Source organism: Drosophila bipectinata, chromosome 2L (assembly GCF_030179905.1).
Source record: "Drosophila bipectinata strain 14024-0381.07 chromosome 2L, DbipHiC1v2, whole genome shotgun sequence".
NCBI lineage: Eukaryota > Metazoa > Arthropoda > Insecta > Diptera > Drosophilidae > Drosophila > Drosophila bipectinata.
In genome coordinates this window covers 21,931,425-21,950,015 of record NC_091736.1, presented here as the reverse complement: position 1 = coordinate 21,950,015, position 18,591 = coordinate 21,931,425, and the positions used below count along the sequence as shown (strand labels likewise).

Genomic DNA, 18,591 nt, shown 5'->3' with positions numbered 1-18,591 from the left:
TTTTCTTAGCTTAGAAGAAAGTATTTCCCGTCCCATAATCATCTCGTCTCGACTTTAGCTGTACTTACAGTTACTTCTAAAATTGAATGTCTTTGAAGGATGATTTCTTAATAACCACAATCACAATATTTGTCATATTTTTTCTGACCATTATTTTTTGTTTGAACAGCAGATAAATCCACTTTAAAGATAGAATTAGATTTCGAGTCGCAGCCAAAGGTTTCAGACGTGCTTTTTTAAAGCTGATTAGCGGAGAAATTACGAGATTGAAAATCTACAGATCATTAAAGTTCTTATTTTTATTAAAATATTCTTATATAAAATATAAAAAATATCATATATCATTCATAACCAAATATTCATATGAATGTGAATATTCATTCATATGAATGATAAATATTCCAAATATCATTCATATATAAAATATTCTTACTTTAAAGTTTATGTGTGTTTGGTGTATATAAGCAAATTATTTCATACATTCGTAACTTTTTATAGATGATTTACATCAACTATGATAAATGATTTACATTAAAATACAAAATAATTGATTTAAATACATTTGTTCGTTAATTCTTCGACTGGCTAGTGAAGCGCATTATAATATTTTAATCTCTCTTAAGTAATGGTAGAGAGCTACAACAAAATAATACAACAAAAATACGGAAATCGATCTAAAAAGTAAAAATAAAGGACGGTTATAGTAGAGTTTCCGGACAATTTTTTGTTGTATACTTTTGCGCTTGGGCAAAACAACAACAACAAACCTACGGCCATACTATCGATTCAGTAGGGAAGCAGACTAAAAAGTCTTAAACTCCTCTAAAAAATTTTCGATTTGGCTGCAAGAATAGGTGTAGAATAGCCATTGGAAAAGTTTGGCATTGAATCATTGTCCAAAAACATTTAAGAACTGGCGGTAACACGAGGTTTTTTTTTTTGGAACAGAAGTGAGCGTGGCAAAATTTTGACACAATCTTGATCTGCGTGGATAACATACGAGTCCAAGTTCCAAATCAGATAGATCTATCTTTTATAGTCTGCGAGAGCCAGCGCTAAAAATTGTAGTTTGGGATAAGTATCTAAGGTATAAGGATAAGGTATCTCTTTCAATTTGAAAGTTTCAAAAATCGGTCGATTGGGATGCAATTTGTTTTTCAGATACATATTAGCTTTATAAATAGTTTGGCATCACGATATAATATATCATTTTTAGAAAAAAATATCGATGATATAAATATTTTGGTATATTATCAACCCTAATTGGAGGGTTAGGCAAGCTATATATATATATATATACCTATATATCCTCTTCAAAGCACCAGACTTCCTCTTCAAAGCACCACGGCATTGCACATTGTGACGAACGCGAGCGCGTTAAAACATTATATATAGCAGCAGAATTAAAATATTTCTGTGTGTCTGAGTTAAATAAGTCATATATCAAATGAAAGTATTGCTCTAATTAGATAATTTTTACCAACATTGGGCGAGAACAGTCCAACAGTTTGTGAGAAATTTACGTAAATACGAAATGAATTTGATTCACTAACTTGGGGCTAGCTGGAGACATTGTAGTCTCCAAACAAAATATTTTTTTCTAATTCTAATTTTGAATGCCTCAATCGTCCCAATCCGACTTTTTGTGCAAAAGTTGTTCTAAATACCGATTCTTCTTTAAAATGAAACCTAATGTGTCCTTCTGTTTGTTTACACTATTTTGTTTCTCCCAATTCTGAAAAAATTGGACAGGTTAGTTACTGAAATACAACAAACATTTGTCCTACACTTTTTTAAATAACTAAAGAGATTAAGTAAAAAACTGTTTACCTTAAAAGATGCATAACTTTATAACCAATAAAGATGAAAATCTGGCCAAAACTAATATCTCAAGAACGGACCAAGATATGTATTTAATCAAAAATCAGGATTTGAGTTCACTAGTCAATAAAATACAGATTTAAAAAACTGTGGGCGTGGCACCGCCCACTATTTAAGAAAAACATTCTAACTCAAAAACTAAGCCAAACATTTAGATTCCGATTTTTAATTTAAGTATATATGGTCAAAAGAATTCAGATTTGAAAAAATTGTGGAAGTGGCGAAACGAACACGAGTGTGGCCACCCATCAAAAATCCACTGCATGCTGTTGGTTAATGCAGCCCTGACAGTGTGGAGCAACGAAGATGAAAGGCATTTTTGGTCAAGTCGGGACCACTAGATGGCGCTACCAAAAAGCGCCCCCCAAATAGAGCATACCTTCCGGCGCGGTTGGCCTTGCGATAGGGCTATATTCCTTTTTCCTCATTTAAGTATAAACAGCTCACAAACCACGACAACTCACAGGAAAACTTCCACTAATCATCCCAAAACCCCCAACACCAAAGCCTCCTCCCGACCGGAAGCGGGAGCCTACAATACTACCGGGAGAAGCTCTGTTTTGTCGTAAGAGGCGACTGACAGCGCCGGGGGAAAGCATATCCCTGCAGGAAAGCAGAGTAAGAGCTACTTGCAACCTTTCTTCACAACCCGAAAAGCATCTGAGGGCTGAGTCGAGAAAAGCCCTGGTATAGGTAACTGGGGAACAAAGGAACTCGAGACGACGAACCCTGGGCTGACGGACAGCTGTATTGTGGCACCTGTATTCTGGAAAATTTAGCAAGTCTTCAAAAAACGCTGCATAGGTGTTGCGACTAAGCTGCCCGTGAACCATACCTGACCAACGCGGATCTGGCTCTAAGCGATACACCTCGTAAGGGCTAGAGTCAGCATGGACCTCACTACACGCAAAGGAAACCATGGGATCAATGACGTGACTGCACAACACCTAAGGACAACTGTTAAGGAGTTGGAACCCACTAAAATAAGCAACTTAACAACTCAAAATTCAGATAGAGAGGCAGCTTTCGCGATAAGCTGCAAAATAATAAGATCAGCAGCAGCAGCAAGCTGGATGGTACCCCTCCTATTTTAGGGATCCGCGTGGACCTGAACAGGAGCCAAATCTAGAATTAAGGAAATACAACAATACTGCAGGACCTCGGGAAGGAGATCGCGCAGCTAGTGGAGATGCTGGAGGACGGAAAAAGGAGGTCCATCCACCAGCCCATAAGGAACGCCATAGAGAGCACCCGAACTCTCTACGAGCGACTGGGCGCTCAGACGGACGAACAGAGACGCAAGGAAGCGCCTAAATCCCACCAGCCGTCACAAACTTCGCCCCTATTTCGACCGGTAGCGAAACCCAGAAGAAAGGGATCAAGCTCAGTCCAACAACAAGAGGAGCAAGAGGAAGACTTCTTAGGGGGCAAAAAGAAGCAGACGAAGAAGCAGCGGGCGACTAACCCAGTGCCCCAGGAGAAGCCAAAGCCGGACGCACTGGTCATCACGGTAAAAGGCGAAACAATATTGGGAGATATTTAATATTGGGAGATCGCCATTTCGATATTCCATTTTATTAGTTACAGGCTTTGAATTATCGAATTAAATTTACATTAACAGTAAGCTTTATTTCCAAATCGGAATCCAAAAGCAAGTAGAAGTTCACATGCACGCTATAAATCAAAGACTAATCCTTAGAATCTTTGTTTAATTAATTTTGACGTTTTTATTTATCTTTAATTAGCTTACAACGATGGGTCGCAAGCGCAATTTGTAAATTTAAAATAAAAGCTTTGTTGGGGGCTAGACTCTGAGCAGCCACTAGCACCTCCTCAGCTGTGACCGTTTCCACCGATTCAACTTCGTAGTCCTCTATGGCCGCGCGGGTTTTCTCCGCTTGAATGCTTGAGAAAAGGACGTCAATTATGGCCCTCAGTGCCTTGGGGTCGGAGGGGCCTACTATTTTGTAGGCCTGACCCCATGGGTTCAATTTTGCCTCGTCGCACAGCTTGAGGAACATCTCTCGATTGCTGTCCCCTATGGCCGTTTTCAATGCTTTCTTCGCTGCCTTGAACACGAGGTATCTCTGCTCCTGCGAGTTCGTGCTTCGAGCTCGGTGCAGAGATGTCCTAGCCCTCAAGCTCTCTTTACGGAGAGACGAGATCTGACTGGTCCCCGACGGATCCGGCTTGTGGTGCCGAGCGAAGGTCGTGCGCGCTGTCATACTCCGCATTCCGCATCAATAGCCGTCGCATGTGGCGAATCAAGCGGCGCACTTCGCCTCTCATCTCATCGCATACGCCATCATAATACGCCATCAATTAGTGCATTAGCTAGCATTCCTGCATTCATCATAAAGCTTAGAGACCCATATAGCTTAATAATAATTTGTTATCTGGCTGTCTACATCACCATTGATGAGATTATGTAGAAAAACAACACCCAGCATTGTCCTACGATTGGTTAAGGATGATAAGTTTATTAGTAGAAGTATGGGATACTCCAGTATAGGACGGACCAAAGAAATGAATAAACCTTTCTTTTGACCACCTTTTAATAAAACCAAGGACACCTTTAGCCTTATTAACCATTGTGGAAATATGGTCGGAAAATTTAAGTTTAGAGTCTAATAGGACACCGAGATCATTAACCTGGGTTAATTTTTTTAAGTCAATCCCATAGAAAAAATACGTAGCCTGTATATGGCAAGAACGATAAAAAGACATAAGCTTGCATTTTGATTCATTAAGTATTAAATCATTTGCTAAACACCATTTTTGAAAATTTTCGAGATCGGACTGAAGATTGCATTGGGCAGACGCGGGTTGAGGACAAAGCTTAATATCATCTGCATACATGAGAAAAAGAGAGTTGGTTAAAGCAGGGGGAAAGTCGTTAATAAAAATAGTAAAGAGTAAGGGGACAAGATGTCTTCCTTGAGGGACCCCAGATGTAGCACGGACCTAGCGGGAATGTAAATTTTTAAATAAGACTCTTTGTGTCCTTCCATCTAAGTAGCTGGAGATCCCCATTAGATATAGTCAATGGCCTAATCAGAGGGCGCAGATGAATTTTTTGAAACGTAAGCAGAGATGGAAAAGATACATTTTACGCTAAGTGTTTACAAAGTTAAAAAAACTACTTTGGATCCTGAGGCAGCGGCGAATATAATTCATATATAATTCAATTCACATTTAGCGTTATGCACGGTAAATATTGACCGAGATATCATGAAAAATCAATACTACTGCCAGTTTTTTATATTCAAGTAAGAGCCTTTTTTTTTAGTATTTTTAAGGTCGTGAGGCACCTTGTAAGCCAAGGAGGATTTGTTGAAGCGGACGGATATTTCCATGGCACACATAAGTCAAAAGATGTTTATAAAGCAGAGGTCGGCACGGCCCTATCTCGGGGGCATAGGAAATTTCTCTGCCCGAGCTCTGCCACACACACACAGTACAAATGTGTGAAACGTCATGCTCACAGCCTACTTTCTGCTATTCGTTACTAACAAAAAACAGCAAATAAAACAGATTGTAAATAAAACTTTCAAATGTTAAAAAAACAGCAAACGAAAACAGCAAATCCTATTTAATAACAGCTAATCCGCGCATGGATACTTTTGAAACGTATGAGTCTGTAGAAGATATATTTCTGCTTATTTATGCAATGCTTCGCTGTTTAAGAGATATCTCCATTTGGTTTTTACGTTTTATTTTTGATTTTTTCAAATAAAAATCATACCATAAAAAGCATAAAAATAATTTTTATGGTTTATTTTTTCAATAAAAATCTCTGATTCATAAAGTCCGCGGCCAAAACTACATACTAAGCGATATTTCCCAAACATCCTGTCCCACCCTGAAACACAGTTTGACGAGCACAACGCTGCCGATCTTGATGTTGGGTTTTGCCTTTGTCTACTTTTGTTACTGAAGACTCTGAAGACACAAGGACAGGACGATCTATGCATGGAGCGACTCCACAATAGTTCTATCATGGCTAGTACGAACCAGCCCAATTTAAGACATTTGTTGGGAACCGCACCTCAGAGATAATCGAAACCAGTGCTAAGTATGCATGGGGGCATGTGGACTCGAAATTGAACCCAGAAGATTGTGTACCCCGGGGCTTGGGAGTATCCAGGCTCATTGACTTCCAATTGTGGTGGAAGGATCCTTCATGGCTGAGGGACAAGGATCAATTCTTGGTAAAATTGAACAATTCTCACAAGTGTTCTTCTCTTTTAGAGAAACGTATACAAAGCTAAGTCAAAACCAACTGCCTAGCTGCGCAGGTCACGACGGACAATCCTTTGCATAAGCTTATCAATCACAACTCATCCTGGCTGAAGCTTAATACAGACACTTGTTTATGTTTTGCGATTCATTCATCGCATAAAACACCCATCTTCGAAAGGATCATCAACTTTTTTTCAGCTTTGATGATATTAAGGCGGTGGTTTTCAAGAGGACTTCCAGCTATTACTCGCTAACAAGACTCGCTAGGAAACTCGCAACCTCAATTGGTAAAGCTCTCACCGATCATCGACAAGGACAACCTGCTCAGAGTCGCAAACACTCACAGTTGTCCGCAGAAGCAAAACAACCATCTTTGGTTCCAAAGGCTTACTTGATCATAGAACATGAGCACCAATTCAACCAGCATCCTGGAGTCTTATCTCTCATCGTTATGGTCCGACTACGTTACTGGATATTTGACGATACGCACGAAATTTGATACGTAAAATCACGCACAACTGTTTGGCGTGCTTTTGGCAGAGGCAACACACAATGCATCACTTCCAATCGTAAACACTGGATTCGACTATGCAGGACCCATCCTTCTGTTTCAATGGCTAATCTTCACCTACAAATCAAAATGCAGCCAACCCGGATAATTTTAGGAGAGGTGGTAGTATGCAACAAAAATATGTTGTTAAGAATCCATACTGTTCATGTTTAATCTTTAAAGGTTAGTTAAATTGTGCGTGGAAGAGATGAGTAGCGGGTATAGACGTACCGGAAAACTCGACTACAGACGTCCTTTCTCGTTTCACTTAAAATTGATTTATATAAGAGAATACATGCTTCATTTTCGTTGTGAATTTATTTTTTAGTATTACGATGCCAACACCAAATACAGGCAATCCTGACAAAAAATAAAAATGCACCTCTAGTCTTAGCCTGGAGGCCACTGCATTTGCCGGCCGCCAAGGAAGTGCAAATGTAAGTGATAAACCGATTGGGCACCGTGCTTGCCATTGTTAATAACCACTCGGTAGCCGTCAGCCAGACATAGGTCCTTGGCCACTTTGCGACCCACCAGCATGAGATGTCCCAGCAATTCGGCATCCCCATCCTCAGCCAGGGAAAGTTGGGCGATCGGTTTCCGAGGAATCACCAAAAAGTGGGTTGGAGCCTGTGGAGCCACATCGTGAAAGGCCACGCACTGAATTATATTAAGAGTGGAATTTATGTTAAATTATTCAAAAATGTACTTTGCCCTTTGAGTCTCACCTTATCATCTTCGTGGATAAACTTGCAGGGAATCTCCTTCCGTAAAATCTTTCCAAAAATTGTGTCCTCGCTTGCAGCTGCCCCTTGGGCTTTCTCCACCTCACTCGCCATACTAGCACTGGAAGTGACTATCGAGCGATAACTGCGTAGTAAATAATTATAATAAATTGCAGGTGGATCAACTCAACTTGAACTAAAATAAATACGGCATGCACTTACCTGGGAACACGAACAAAATTGCGAATGGCTGTCAAAAACATTGAAAAATGGGCTGCCAACTGAACTGAAACTCGGAGCTGTTGATATACCGATAGGTGGAAAACCAGGGTTCCGGAAAAAGAAACTGTTTTAGTGGGAGAAACTTAGTCCCCTAGTCTCGGCAACTAAAACAGATGATTCTGCTTAGTACAGTAACTAAGCAGAATCATCTGTTTTAGTTCAGTAACTAAGCAGAATCATCTGTTTTAGTTGCCGAGACTAGGGGACTAAGTTTCTCCCACTAAAACAGTTTCTTATGGTACATAGTATTGAAACTGTTATAATTTTTTTTTAATTTTTACAAACTGGCACCCAAACACGGGGTACGGATTATTACAAATAATATATAAGTTTGCCAATATTCATACATATGTGTATCTGAGAATTGAAGAGATCAACATTTTTTATATTCAATCTTACTATACTTTTAAAATGAATCAACCAATCATATGAATAAATTCACGTTGATTTTGACAACAATCAGTTTGTATATAATTTTTGACAAGAAATAACATTTTTCATAAAAAATCGGCAACGTTTTATATACATACAATATTCTGATTTAGTATCACTTCACTAGTAGATCGTCGGTCTGCTTCTGAGCTAGTTCGAGCTTTCCAGCTATCTTAAATCATAATAAAAGACTAGAAAAAATAATCCAAAATTATATTTTACTAAATTTTTACTAATGTGGGCAAAGACAAAGATGAATTTTCAATCTACATTTTTGTTATTAATTTCAATATCAGAAAACTAGAAAGATTGCATCCTTTGATTTTTATAGTGTCTGATTTAGTTGAACAGATAATTGCCATCCAATTTTGTTCGTTCTTAGATCCTTGGCTACATGTGACTCCGGGGAGCGCTTTTCGGGTCGATTGAGGAGATAAAAGCTGAATAGAACGCGCTCATGGCTATACCGCAAGGGACTATTTGGCATGCTTCGAGGATTTGCGTAACGTTGATGTAGTTAACAAACGTTTTTTGTAACGGTCCAGAAATAAAAAGACGTCGATAACAATAGCTTGCAAGAGCTTGTCCATATAAGCGCGGATGTGAAGAGCAGCAATGTGTTGGGACGTGATTTAATGCCAAATATTGGATACGCCAATGGTGGTTAGGGCTGTCCGAAGTATTTGAACCTCCAAAACCCGACAGTTGACTTGTGTGTTTTATATAGAAGAAGAAACAACTTTATTTTAGTTTTTGCCCACAGTAGCATCTTTATTTGTATAAAACTGTTTTTATCTTGTAAAATATATATATATAGAAATCATACTACGAATAGAAATATAACTCACTGTAATCTCCTTTCTTAAAAGGTCTCTAAACAAAATATTGTGGTTTGCGCATGGTGATGCCATGATCGGCCAGGGCAGGCACTAAATCCTCCATAGCTAGCGTGTATTTTCGGTCCTTGGGGTTCTTCTTGTTCGAACTATGACCACTGGAATGCTGTATATTTGTTGTTCTTGTCTTGCAGTGTTGCAGGGCGTCATTAGCAATATCCGAAATGAACTTCTGGGCCGACACGGAGATGAGGCGAACAATTTTAGGATCCACGGTTGAAAAGCCAGCCTATATAGGATAGCGAGTTAGTTCAAAGTTTCTTGGCTGTAACGCATTTACTTACAGTCCGCAAAGTATGCATCGTTAGGGCGTCTGGAATAGTCGGTGTGTAATCTTCCAGTTGTCGCATTAATTCTTCCATATCCGCATCCTCACTCGACGCAGGCACTTCCTCCACATCTGGATCCTCAACCTCAGATTCTAAATCAGATTGAATATGGGCGCTGGCCTCCTCATCTTCAGTGTCTGTAACTGACGCAATGGATTCTGTAGGGGTTGTTGTTATGTCCTCGCCATCAGAAGCCATCATAAATTAGATTTTAAAGTAGATTTTTATTCTCAACGTCGCAATAATTGTTTACGTTTGTGGGTATCAGGTCGATAACAATAGGAAGGAGACTTTTGTGACTATCGATAGGTTCTGCTAGATTTCTCGTATTTCAAATATACGTAAGTACAAAGAAAGAAAGAAAATTAAAAAAACGATTTTTTTTAAAGACTACTCCCATCTCTAAGTGAGACCGTCAACTGCGTTTCTTCGGTTGAAATTTTGCAAACAAAAATGGTGGGGTCCAACTTCGGCATAATTTACCATAATTCTGGCTCTGGAGGCTCCGGACAAGGAAACCAAGCGTCAAACGCAGGCGGTGGTGCTGGAGATCGGGAACGAACTGCACCAGCCTCCCACCTCAGCGACTTTATGTCCCAACTGGAGGACTACACGCCTTTGATTCCAGACGCAGTAGCAGCCCACTACCTAAATATGGGAGGATTTCAGGCGGACGATAAGCGTATTGTTCGGCTGATCAGCATAGCCGCACAAAAGTACATGTCGGACATAATAGATGATGCCTTGCAACATTCAAAGGCCCGCACACATATGCAAACTACTAATATTCCAGGAGGCTCAAAGGCCAAGGACCGCAAGTTCACGCTTACTATGGAAGATCTGCAGCCAGCCCTAGCGGATTACGGTATCAATGTTAGAAAAATGGACTACAGTCAATAATAAAGTTCAGATTTGTTACTACTTTCCACACACCTATTCTGACAAATTATTTTATTTGTGTAGAAGAAAATACGATTTAAAATATTTTTTTATTATCATCATTCAATAAATAAGTCTACTGAAAATAAACTAAATTCTTAAATTTGCAACCCAAAGTTTAAGTTTCTACAGTCTTCCATTAAAATGATAAGAAACAGTATTTAGGTTATATATAGGTTTATACAGGCTTAATATATTAAGATTACATGTGGAGCATACAAAGTGTTTTTTAAAAGCTAAATTCTTAATACTTGTTATTGGCATGTTATAAACTTCTTGAAACTGCGCGATGTACCTCCAGCAACTCTGAACCCTATAACACCAGTAATAATAGTAATTATGTAGTTAATGAGCAAGGTCGTGGTATAAAATTCGCTCGCATTAAGCAGAGTTATCAAGGACACAAACAGATGACTGCACACAACGTAACAAACGTGCAAGTAGTTACATGTATCAAAGGCATTAAAGAATATTACGCTCCAGAATGTGTGCAGCAGGATAATGGAAAGAGCTTGAGCGGCCGAGGTGACAAAAAAAAGTTCGGTACCACTTTTGAGACCCATAGTTCCAGGCCCACTCTGAAAAAAGATAAGTTTAATAAATGTGGGCTTAGACGTTCTCGCATATGTATAGAAAGAAAACGCGGTTAGCATTCCTTACCATATCAGCCAATACATTCACCAGGGCAAACATCCCGGATATGATTCCAAATCCTAGTCCAGACACATATGCCAGGATGTGCTTATTGTCCGTAACTCGCGTGTCCTCGGCAACTGCGTGCAGACCCTGCTCTGTGCTGCGCAGAATGCGGTAGATTATGTACCTAAAGCATTCCTGAAACAGAACTGAGAAGAACACGCCGAATGCCAGGACATCCCGAAGTGGAATCATAGCAAACCACAAAAGCGAGGAAAGTAGCAGTGAAAGCAGCCAGAAAAATGCCGCTGCTATCAGGATAATAATCCGTACAGGGTCATTGGCAATGGTGAAAACGAACAGAGCAAATGGCGGACCAAAGGCGATAAAAGTGCAGCCAAAAAACTCGGGCAACGTCATCTCTTTCAATATAAAATTCCTACAGTTTATTTTTGCTTAGTGTTTTGTTTTGTGTGGGAAGAGGAAGCTGAACCGAGAAGTTGCCAGAAAGGCGTATTGCTTTGCGTGTTGCCAGATGAATTGTGTGAAAATAGCTTTGACAAAAAATTATGTTTTAAATTATTATTTTCCCATTGCTGTATGTTTCTGTTTTGCTATTATTTTGTTTCAAGCGCTTGCGATCAACAAATAATCATTAAAATACAGTCACCTTTTAGGTTTTCCGGGTAACTAAATATTCGATTACAATGGACACTAATTTTAGAAGATGCCAGATCGTTAGTTTTAAATATCTTCATACCCTTACCCGTATAGAGTTTATTCACTGATATTCTAAATCTTACTTAATTATCCACAACAACATGTGTTTTAAACGCAGTATTAAGAATATCTAAAAAACATGAAAAACTCTATTATTTAAACAAACAGAATCATAAATTGACCAAATTCTATGTACATTATCCCCACTAAGGGTATTCATTAAGTCAGTTAAGTGAATTACACCCACATTAAGACAAAGGCTTCCGTCCCACTTTCTGTGCCTCTTGCAATATTTTTGTTTGGGGCGGGATTAGTCATTGTAAATTGACTTACAATGCGAACCGCATAATCTCCCAGAAGCAGAAACCAAGTGCAAGCCGACAGCTGCTGGCTGAACAGCGATTGCTTAATAAACAAAGAGAACACCCAAACATTGACTTGTTCAAAATTTAACAAGTAAGTAATGTTAAATTGGCAAGGCTTCGCGAAAAAAAAGTAATTCCACATTTTTTAGTGCATGCAGTAAATGCCAAACGCCTTCTGCCACACCAGCCGTCGGTCGAGGGGGGAGATCCTGGTCCAGATGATCTGGATAGTCCAGCCATAGAGGCCGCGGCCCTTGACATACCCCCGCCCGAAACGGAAAGAGCACTTCAAAAAGGTTTGTACAGGGACCCCTTATTAAACTTGGACAAAAATTTGTCTAATTTTTATTTTTGGTTCCAATGTTCAATGGTATTGAGTTTCCTCAATTTACCAAATTTTTGTGCAAGTTTGTGGTGGGAGATGTAAGTTCCAGTTTTGCCTTTAATTTTTGACAAGGACACGGATACTTTAGAGATTTTCATTAAAAAAATTAAAAATAAAAATTATTCTTGATTTTTGTTTGAAAAAATCAAACAATAATTTACAGAATATTACCTTTCATGTGGTGTATAGTATGCATATCAAAATCTATACTGCATATGAGCTTTTTGCGATGCCCATATTATTAAAATACAATAAATTTTAATTAATTTTCAAATTTTTTACTTTTGATTTTTTAAATAAAAGTCAAGTATTTGAATTTTTCAAATAAAAATCAAGAAAAATTTTAATTTTCGATTTTTATAATAAAAATTGTTAGTACAAAATTCAAAGGCCTTTGTTGGAGCCAAAATGTAAAAAAAAAAAATAAGCCAATTAAAATAAAAACAGACGCATATGCTTATATCAACTCAGGAAGTGATCATGAACAGGAAAATGTATGTTTTAAATGGTCGGAGATGTCTTCTTCACTGCGTTGCACACTTTTGGCCAAAATTAAAATACCTCTGCAAGGGTATATCAATTTATTTAAACTTGAAATATTCAATGTTTGTTTGAGTGTTGAAAAATATTTTCTAATGTAAAGGTTTTCACGAAAACATAAAACATTGGAAAGGCGTCTAAACAATAGAAATACTTTCAGGTATCTGGGAGCGACCAGCACAGACGGCCGCTTCTTATCAGGGGCCTAAAGATGGGAGCACTGTGCTGCGTTTCGATATCCTTCTGGCCCACATAATGCCTCCCGATGGCGAGGACGTAAAGATCAAACGCTATGTAGTGTATGAACTAACCGTCAGTCAAGACGGCGAGACGCAAGACACTCAGCCGACGAAGATCGAACGCCGCTACACGGACTTTCGGGAGCTTTATCTGGCTCTGAAACGACTGCATCCGGCGGAAATGGCTAATAAATACTTTCCGGCCAAAGTACTGATGGGAAACTTTAAAACGGAACTTATCGGAGAACGGAGCGCTGCTTTTGAAGCCTTTCTCACCTATGTAGCAAGTCAAGCGAACTTAAAAGAGTCTAAGGAGTTCTTACGCTTTTTGCAACATGACGAGTTAACCCGGGCATGTCAATTTTTGGATGAACGACGTAATGAAAATGCCATACCAATACTGGAGAACTGTTTTCGCCTGTTGAACAAGATTTACATGAATCGCTCGCGCCCGGTGCTTCTCATACTCTGCCGCCTGGTTGCGGCTTGTACTTCATCCCCAGTACCACATCATTCTGCCGAGCGATGGGCACTTTTGGCACTAAATCGTTTTGAGACGTTATGCGATATTGATCTTCTACCGCTCTACATACCCCTTTTACACACCTGTGCGCATCTATGGTGAGTTACGAAAATTAAAAAAAAAACCAAGGTTTAATCCTTATTCTCAGAGAAAGGACAAAGTAGGCGAAATGCGTGGAAAGTTTCAGATCGATGGTTCTAGAGATGATACTGGCGAACATTTTTTAGGGCAGATTATGGCACAGTTTTACAAAAATATTTAGTATGAAAGCGTATAAAGGATCATCATATACATAATAATATAATCCATATAATTTATATCTTTGAACAACCAAAAAACCGCTTCAGAAAAAATCAAGCTAATGTACATAACATATATCAACTTTTTAGGTGGCAACGCGGCCAAGACCAGAAACCCATCACCGACCGACTAAACGACATGTCCAAAAAAGGAATTAACATTGCCAACACGTCTACCCTGATGCAAGCGATTCACAAGATTGACCCACGGACCGAAACCATCTGAATCTCCAGCATTAATGCCCATCAATAGGTTCACAAATTTGTTAGCTAGTAGCCGCAATGCGTTAAGTGCAATTAGAGGAAGTGTGCAACTTAGTATTAAGGGGAAAGTAATATTTATACACCATACAGTTTTTAATTCAATATTTTTCAATTTTTTTTTATAATTATAGAAGATTTTACCATTTATAGAATAAAAGAAAGTAAAAGTTAAATCAAAATGCTGCATGTGATTATTAAATAGTAAAATTTCTTTAAAACTTTGATTTAAAAAAAAACTCCCACATTATAGATATGGGCTCCGTAAGCCAGTAGATTCTTCTTTAAATTAAACGAATTCTTTAAATTTTTTAAAATTATAAATTATTATAGAGGTCCCCTTATCAAGTTTAGTAATATAATTCGAATCGCAGTGTATATCCATTTTTATATTGTATTAGTTACCAAACACTCTATGAATCATAGAAATTCTTAACCATAGAATTCCATATCAGCCTGAGAAAACATCAGACACTGTTGCCAAGTGTAAACAGTTTCCGAATGGTATTTTCGCCGATTAACCTTACCGCCTTGTAAATAAATAACCAAATGTTTCTCGAAACAGTTAACTTTATGTATGATGTTTGATTATTTAAAACTTAATCATATATATTAATATTTTCTTACTTGTTTCTGAGTCATTTTGGGATATGCCCTTAGTCTAGGAAAGCACTAATTAATAATTATCTTATTGTTATAATATTGTTGTGAGGATCTCTTGACCGCACTCGAAATTTATACATACAATTCCCTTTTAACGTCACAATCGATTTACCTATATAATTAAAAGATGTGTGCGGTTTCAACGAGTTGATAGCGCAACATACACAATTTACATACATCATTTCCAATGTACAACCGAATACTTAGCGAAATAATCGCGTGAAGGTTTTCAGAGCTTGCGAAATGGCTTTCGTTGAGTCCGCCCTAAAAACAACGTAACGAAAAATTATTGAAGCCTTCATTAGGGCTTTAAAATTGTAGTTAGGCCTTACCTTAACACCGTGCATCTGAACTCGTCCAGCTGCTGTTGCGTTGCAGTCACATAGCCACCGCTGTTCTTTTTCGGTAAAGCATCCAGTGAGTGCTCCAAGAAGGGTCGCATCCGCTCATTCCCCACAACCTGCTTAAGTTCGTAAAGAACTTCCCCCACATCTGCCAGCATGTACGAGTGTAGCTGAAACACCGAGGCCTGGATCAAGTTCATCACCAACGCACTGCCATGCTGGTTAGCCAGCTCCACAACCAAGGGACGGCAATCGTCATGCCGATGTTGGCTTTGTTGCCATTGATCTAGTGGCCTACCCCAAACAAGGATATTAATGAAGAATTTCATGACCGAAGAGTTGGCTTCACGATGATCCAAAGAACAGGCTATGAGGGCGCACTGAAAGATTGGTGTAATCAAGTTGCTCTGGAGCAGCTGCCGAGGACAGCAATCCAAATAGCGAGATGCAAGTCTAAAAAAATCGTCCACGGTGTCCGGATTATTACGCAGTCCATTTTCCATCTGTAACAGGCCAAAAGTGGGCTCAATAAATGCCTGCAACATCTCCAACAGCCCTGCAATGCATTCGTGAGTCTTAGCAAACTCATCCACCAGTATGGAGCCCACATAGAGGAAGCAACTGTGGTGCTGCACCGCATACAGCACCACCATTTGCTTAATAAGAGGCTCTACCAGTAGAACCGCTTGCTTTCGAACCATTCTAATCCCATAGCGTATCAACCGACAGGTGCGCTCCATGATTCGCAGGTCGGTTTGGAACTTGTCCATCACTCGCGAGATTAGCTGCCAGGCGTCGGTTAAAATCGCCACTGTTGGATGTTCTACGGCATCTGGTATGTCTGGATTAGTGTGTCGAATGACAGCACAGGCTCTGTCGATCCAGTATGCGGGATCGTTGCGTTCTCCCTTGTGCACACTGGCTTCACTACTGCCTTCTACTAGTAGGGCTAGCGGTTGAAGTTGAAAGCCAACGATCTCGCGCAAAGCCGGCTGCAGTTGATCTCTAGGCAGCCGAGTAAGTATCAGTGAAATACCCTTAAGCAGTCCAATGGCCACGTCGTTGTTGATTTGGAAGCTCTCCAAGCTGCGGGCAATTTCTACCAAGCCATTTATATGGCATACCATCTTCTTGCGACAGGCGGAGCAGATGGAAGTCAGTGCCATGGCCGCAGCAGGGGCTAATCCATTTTTCTGCTGAAGGGCGTAGAGTAAAAAGTTTAGGACCGCTTCCAGAGATTCCGGGTGATTTTCAATCCAATCACAGAGCTCTCCAATTAATAGAATTGCCGTATACCGAACAGCTATGTGCGTTTGTTCCGACATGTTTAAAATCGCTTCCACCACCTTGGGTATAACCTCGTTTTCATCTCTGCAAACGGACTAGTTACAGAAAAAAACTCTTGAAAAATTAATCTTTAACTCACGGCAATATATTCTTGGCCACATTTTGCATAATAAAAAGAGCAGCCTCTGTTGACTCCCAAGTGGTTTCAGGTGTTTGCAGTATCAGAAACATTTGTTTGAAACATGCCCCAGATCCTACTATAAAGGCAACGTCTTTGATTAAATCGGAGACCTTACGCCTAAAGTCCTGTAATTTGAAAGTATAAAGACCTTCATGTAAGCTAATGAAAATTCGTAATTTAACTTACATAGAAGTTATTGTTTTCCTCTATCAGTCCATCGTGGTCACTCTCCATCTGGGAGTGCCGGTACAGGGCGCTGATTAAACGCTCAATGTGAGGCCGGAACAGAGCCGTCAATTGATCGTCATTCCGCTGGAAGAGATCCTCGCTGAGCTTATACCACAGATGAAACGTTATTTCGGCAACTTCGTAGTCAAAATGCCCTACGCAAAGAAGCACCAGATCCACTCCCTTTAATCCATAGTGTGGCTTTTGGGGATCACCGAGAATTTCAAAGAAAAATGCATCGCACAGGGAAGTAAAAATGCGGCAGTAATTGATGGTTTTGTCAGTGTCCTCATGTGCCACACTGAGGTGGTAAGGTGTTTCGAGAGAGCACACTGCTCCAAAGATTTGCGCCTCGACAGAGCTCTCTCCTTCGATAATGTTATCCTGGCGTGTGTTCATACAAGAGAGCAGTGCACAAACACATTCGGAGGCATTGTCGTGGAGCTTTCCTGAGGTATCTGGCAAAGTGAGAAGCCTGAAGGCCAACTGCGTGAGAGCGTTATTGTATATATGTGCCACTGGAAAGGCATGGATTACCAGCCAGGCACTGTATGTCCGCAGGGTGGCATTCCAAACGCGCTGTTGGTTGAGATCATCGCGCTGCAGGCACATACACAGGAACTTCAGAACACACTCTGCACTGGCGTCCAGCTGTTTGTGAACCTCCTCCCGCCGATTTGCTCCTAATCTCAGATATCTTGAGTCTATTTCCTCCGGAAGAACTTTTAATACCTCCAGCAAAGGCCAGACAGCAGCAGGATGGGGCGACAGGGTTACCAGGAGATCATTAATTGGCTCCTGCCAGGTGGCCATCAGCAAGGCCAGATCCGCAACAGCCAAACTCAGTTGTGTCACTATAACATTGTCAGTCTGCTCGTCAATTTGACCAATGTGTGTGATAAGAGAATCCCGCAGGGATTCGTGAGTGTGCGGGGGAAGTTCGCTGAAGGAGTTTTGGATCTTGTTTCGCATTGTCTGGGCGGCGAAATAGTTCGCGTGCAGATCTCTTTTTTGATGCAAGAGTTCATCCGCAATCGTCCAGGAATAAATCTAAGCAATTGAAAATAAATTTACACAAACAGGCTTAACCGCAATCTATCTGTCCCACTCACCGACTTCTGAAAGTCCTGTAGCCATTTGTTGGCTTTTTCCTGCTCCTTGGGGTTATTACCTTGAAATAGCGCATTGATCGCTTGGTACACCACGTCCACCGAGTACGTATCCATTTCATCGGCAGCTAATATCAGCGCATTAAATTTTATAATTATTATTGTATTTAATTAGCGATGGTAGAAAAGATGCGATGGGTAGAGGTGAGCGTACACGGTCACGACTGTCCCAAGGACTGTAGCGGACTCGATAAACATCGGAGGCCAGTCGGACGCATAATTCAAACTGTAATAACTAGCGTTATCGCTTTCATTTCAAAAGAAATTTTCCCTTACCAAAAGTATCTCTTTTTACCAAAAAGCAGACACTGCTCCAAATGTCACAATGGCTTTTAAAAGACACATATAACACAAAAATTTAACACTTGTTCTAAACCATAATTTATTTCATTTAAATAGTTTTTTGTGCCTCTTCTCAGTTTTTCCGACTAAGAATAACTGACTCAGATCCAATTCACTTTGTAGTATATGAATT

The 18,591-nt window shown here is 39.8% G+C and overlaps 6 protein-coding genes across 10 annotated transcripts; 2 read left to right on the top strand and 4 right to left on the bottom strand.

The window, feature by feature from the left end:
* Window positions 1-6,972: 6,972 nt before the first annotated feature.
* HINT1 (histidine triad nucleotide binding protein 1) lies at window positions 6,973-7,697 on the bottom strand. Its single transcript, XM_017243957.3, has 3 exons — window positions 7,621-7,697; window positions 7,402-7,543; window positions 6,973-7,333 (listed from the first exon to the last, which is right to left on the bottom strand). The coding sequence occupies exons 1-3, from the start codon at window positions 7,659-7,661 to the stop codon at window positions 7,064-7,066; spliced, it is 453 nt and encodes a 150-aa protein (XP_017099446.1). The 5' UTR covers window positions 7,662-7,697; the 3' UTR covers window positions 6,973-7,063.
* Window positions 7,698-8,311: 614 nt separating this feature from the next.
* On the bottom strand, window positions 8,312-9,626 carry Taf10 (TBP-associated factor 10). 2 transcript variants are annotated; one of them, XM_017243956.3, is made up of 3 exons: window positions 9,293-9,626; window positions 8,961-9,237; window positions 8,312-8,821 (listed from the first exon to the last, which is right to left on the bottom strand). In XM_017243956.3, the coding sequence occupies exons 1-2, from the start codon at window positions 9,536-9,538 to the stop codon at window positions 8,986-8,988; spliced, it is 498 nt and encodes a 165-aa protein (XP_017099445.1). In that variant the 5' UTR covers window positions 9,539-9,626; the 3' UTR covers window positions 8,312-8,821; window positions 8,961-8,985. The 2 variants fall into 2 exon arrangements, with proteins under 2 accessions (XP_017099445.1, XP_017099444.1); XM_017243955.3 differs by lacking the exon at window positions 8,312-8,821 and having other exon boundaries at window positions 8,853-9,237.
* Window positions 9,627-9,727: 101 nt separating this feature from the next.
* On the top strand, window positions 9,728-10,386 carry Taf10b (TBP-associated factor 10b). Its single transcript, XM_017243959.3, has one exon. The coding sequence runs from the start codon at window positions 9,791-9,793 to the stop codon at window positions 10,235-10,237; it is 447 nt and encodes a 148-aa protein (XP_017099448.1). The 5' UTR covers window positions 9,728-9,790; the 3' UTR covers window positions 10,238-10,386.
* Window positions 10,387-10,436: 50 nt separating this feature from the next.
* On the bottom strand, window positions 10,437-11,432 carry aph-1 (gamma-secretase subunit Aph-1). Its single transcript, XM_017243952.2, has 2 exons — window positions 10,937-11,432; window positions 10,437-10,854 (listed from the first exon to the last, which is right to left on the bottom strand). Exons 1-2 carry the CDS (start codon window positions 11,330-11,332, stop codon window positions 10,531-10,533), a joined length of 720 nt encoding a protein of 239 aa, XP_017099441.1. The 5' UTR covers window positions 11,333-11,432; the 3' UTR covers window positions 10,437-10,530.
* Window positions 11,433-11,680: 248 nt separating this feature from the next.
* Window positions 11,681-14,818, top strand: Snx21 (Sorting nexin 21). Its single transcript, XM_017243951.3, has 4 exons — window positions 11,681-12,088; window positions 12,147-12,293; window positions 13,083-13,782; window positions 14,074-14,818. Coding segments are annotated over exons 1-4 (984 nt in total). The 5' UTR covers window positions 11,681-12,087; the 3' UTR covers window positions 14,210-14,818.
* Window positions 14,797-18,535, bottom strand: Tnpo-SR (transportin 3). 4 transcript variants are annotated; one of them, XM_070277716.1, is made up of 7 exons: window positions 18,393-18,533; window positions 18,060-18,342; window positions 16,906-17,997; window positions 16,678-16,844; window positions 15,240-16,622; window positions 15,085-15,171; window positions 14,797-15,019 (listed from the first exon to the last, which is right to left on the bottom strand). In XM_070277716.1, exons 2-6 carry the CDS (start codon window positions 18,171-18,173, stop codon window positions 15,111-15,113), a joined length of 2,817 nt encoding a protein of 938 aa, XP_070133817.1. In that variant the 5' UTR covers window positions 18,174-18,342; window positions 18,393-18,533; the 3' UTR covers window positions 14,797-15,019; window positions 15,085-15,110. The 4 variants fall into 4 exon arrangements, with proteins under 4 accessions (XP_070133817.1, XP_070133818.1, XP_070133816.1 ...); XM_070277717.1 differs by having other exon boundaries at window positions 14,797-15,171; window positions 16,906-17,433; window positions 17,485-17,997; XM_070277715.1 differs by having other exon boundaries at window positions 14,797-15,171; window positions 18,060-18,184; window positions 18,393-18,535.
* Between the last annotated feature and the right edge of the window lie 56 nt (window positions 18,536-18,591).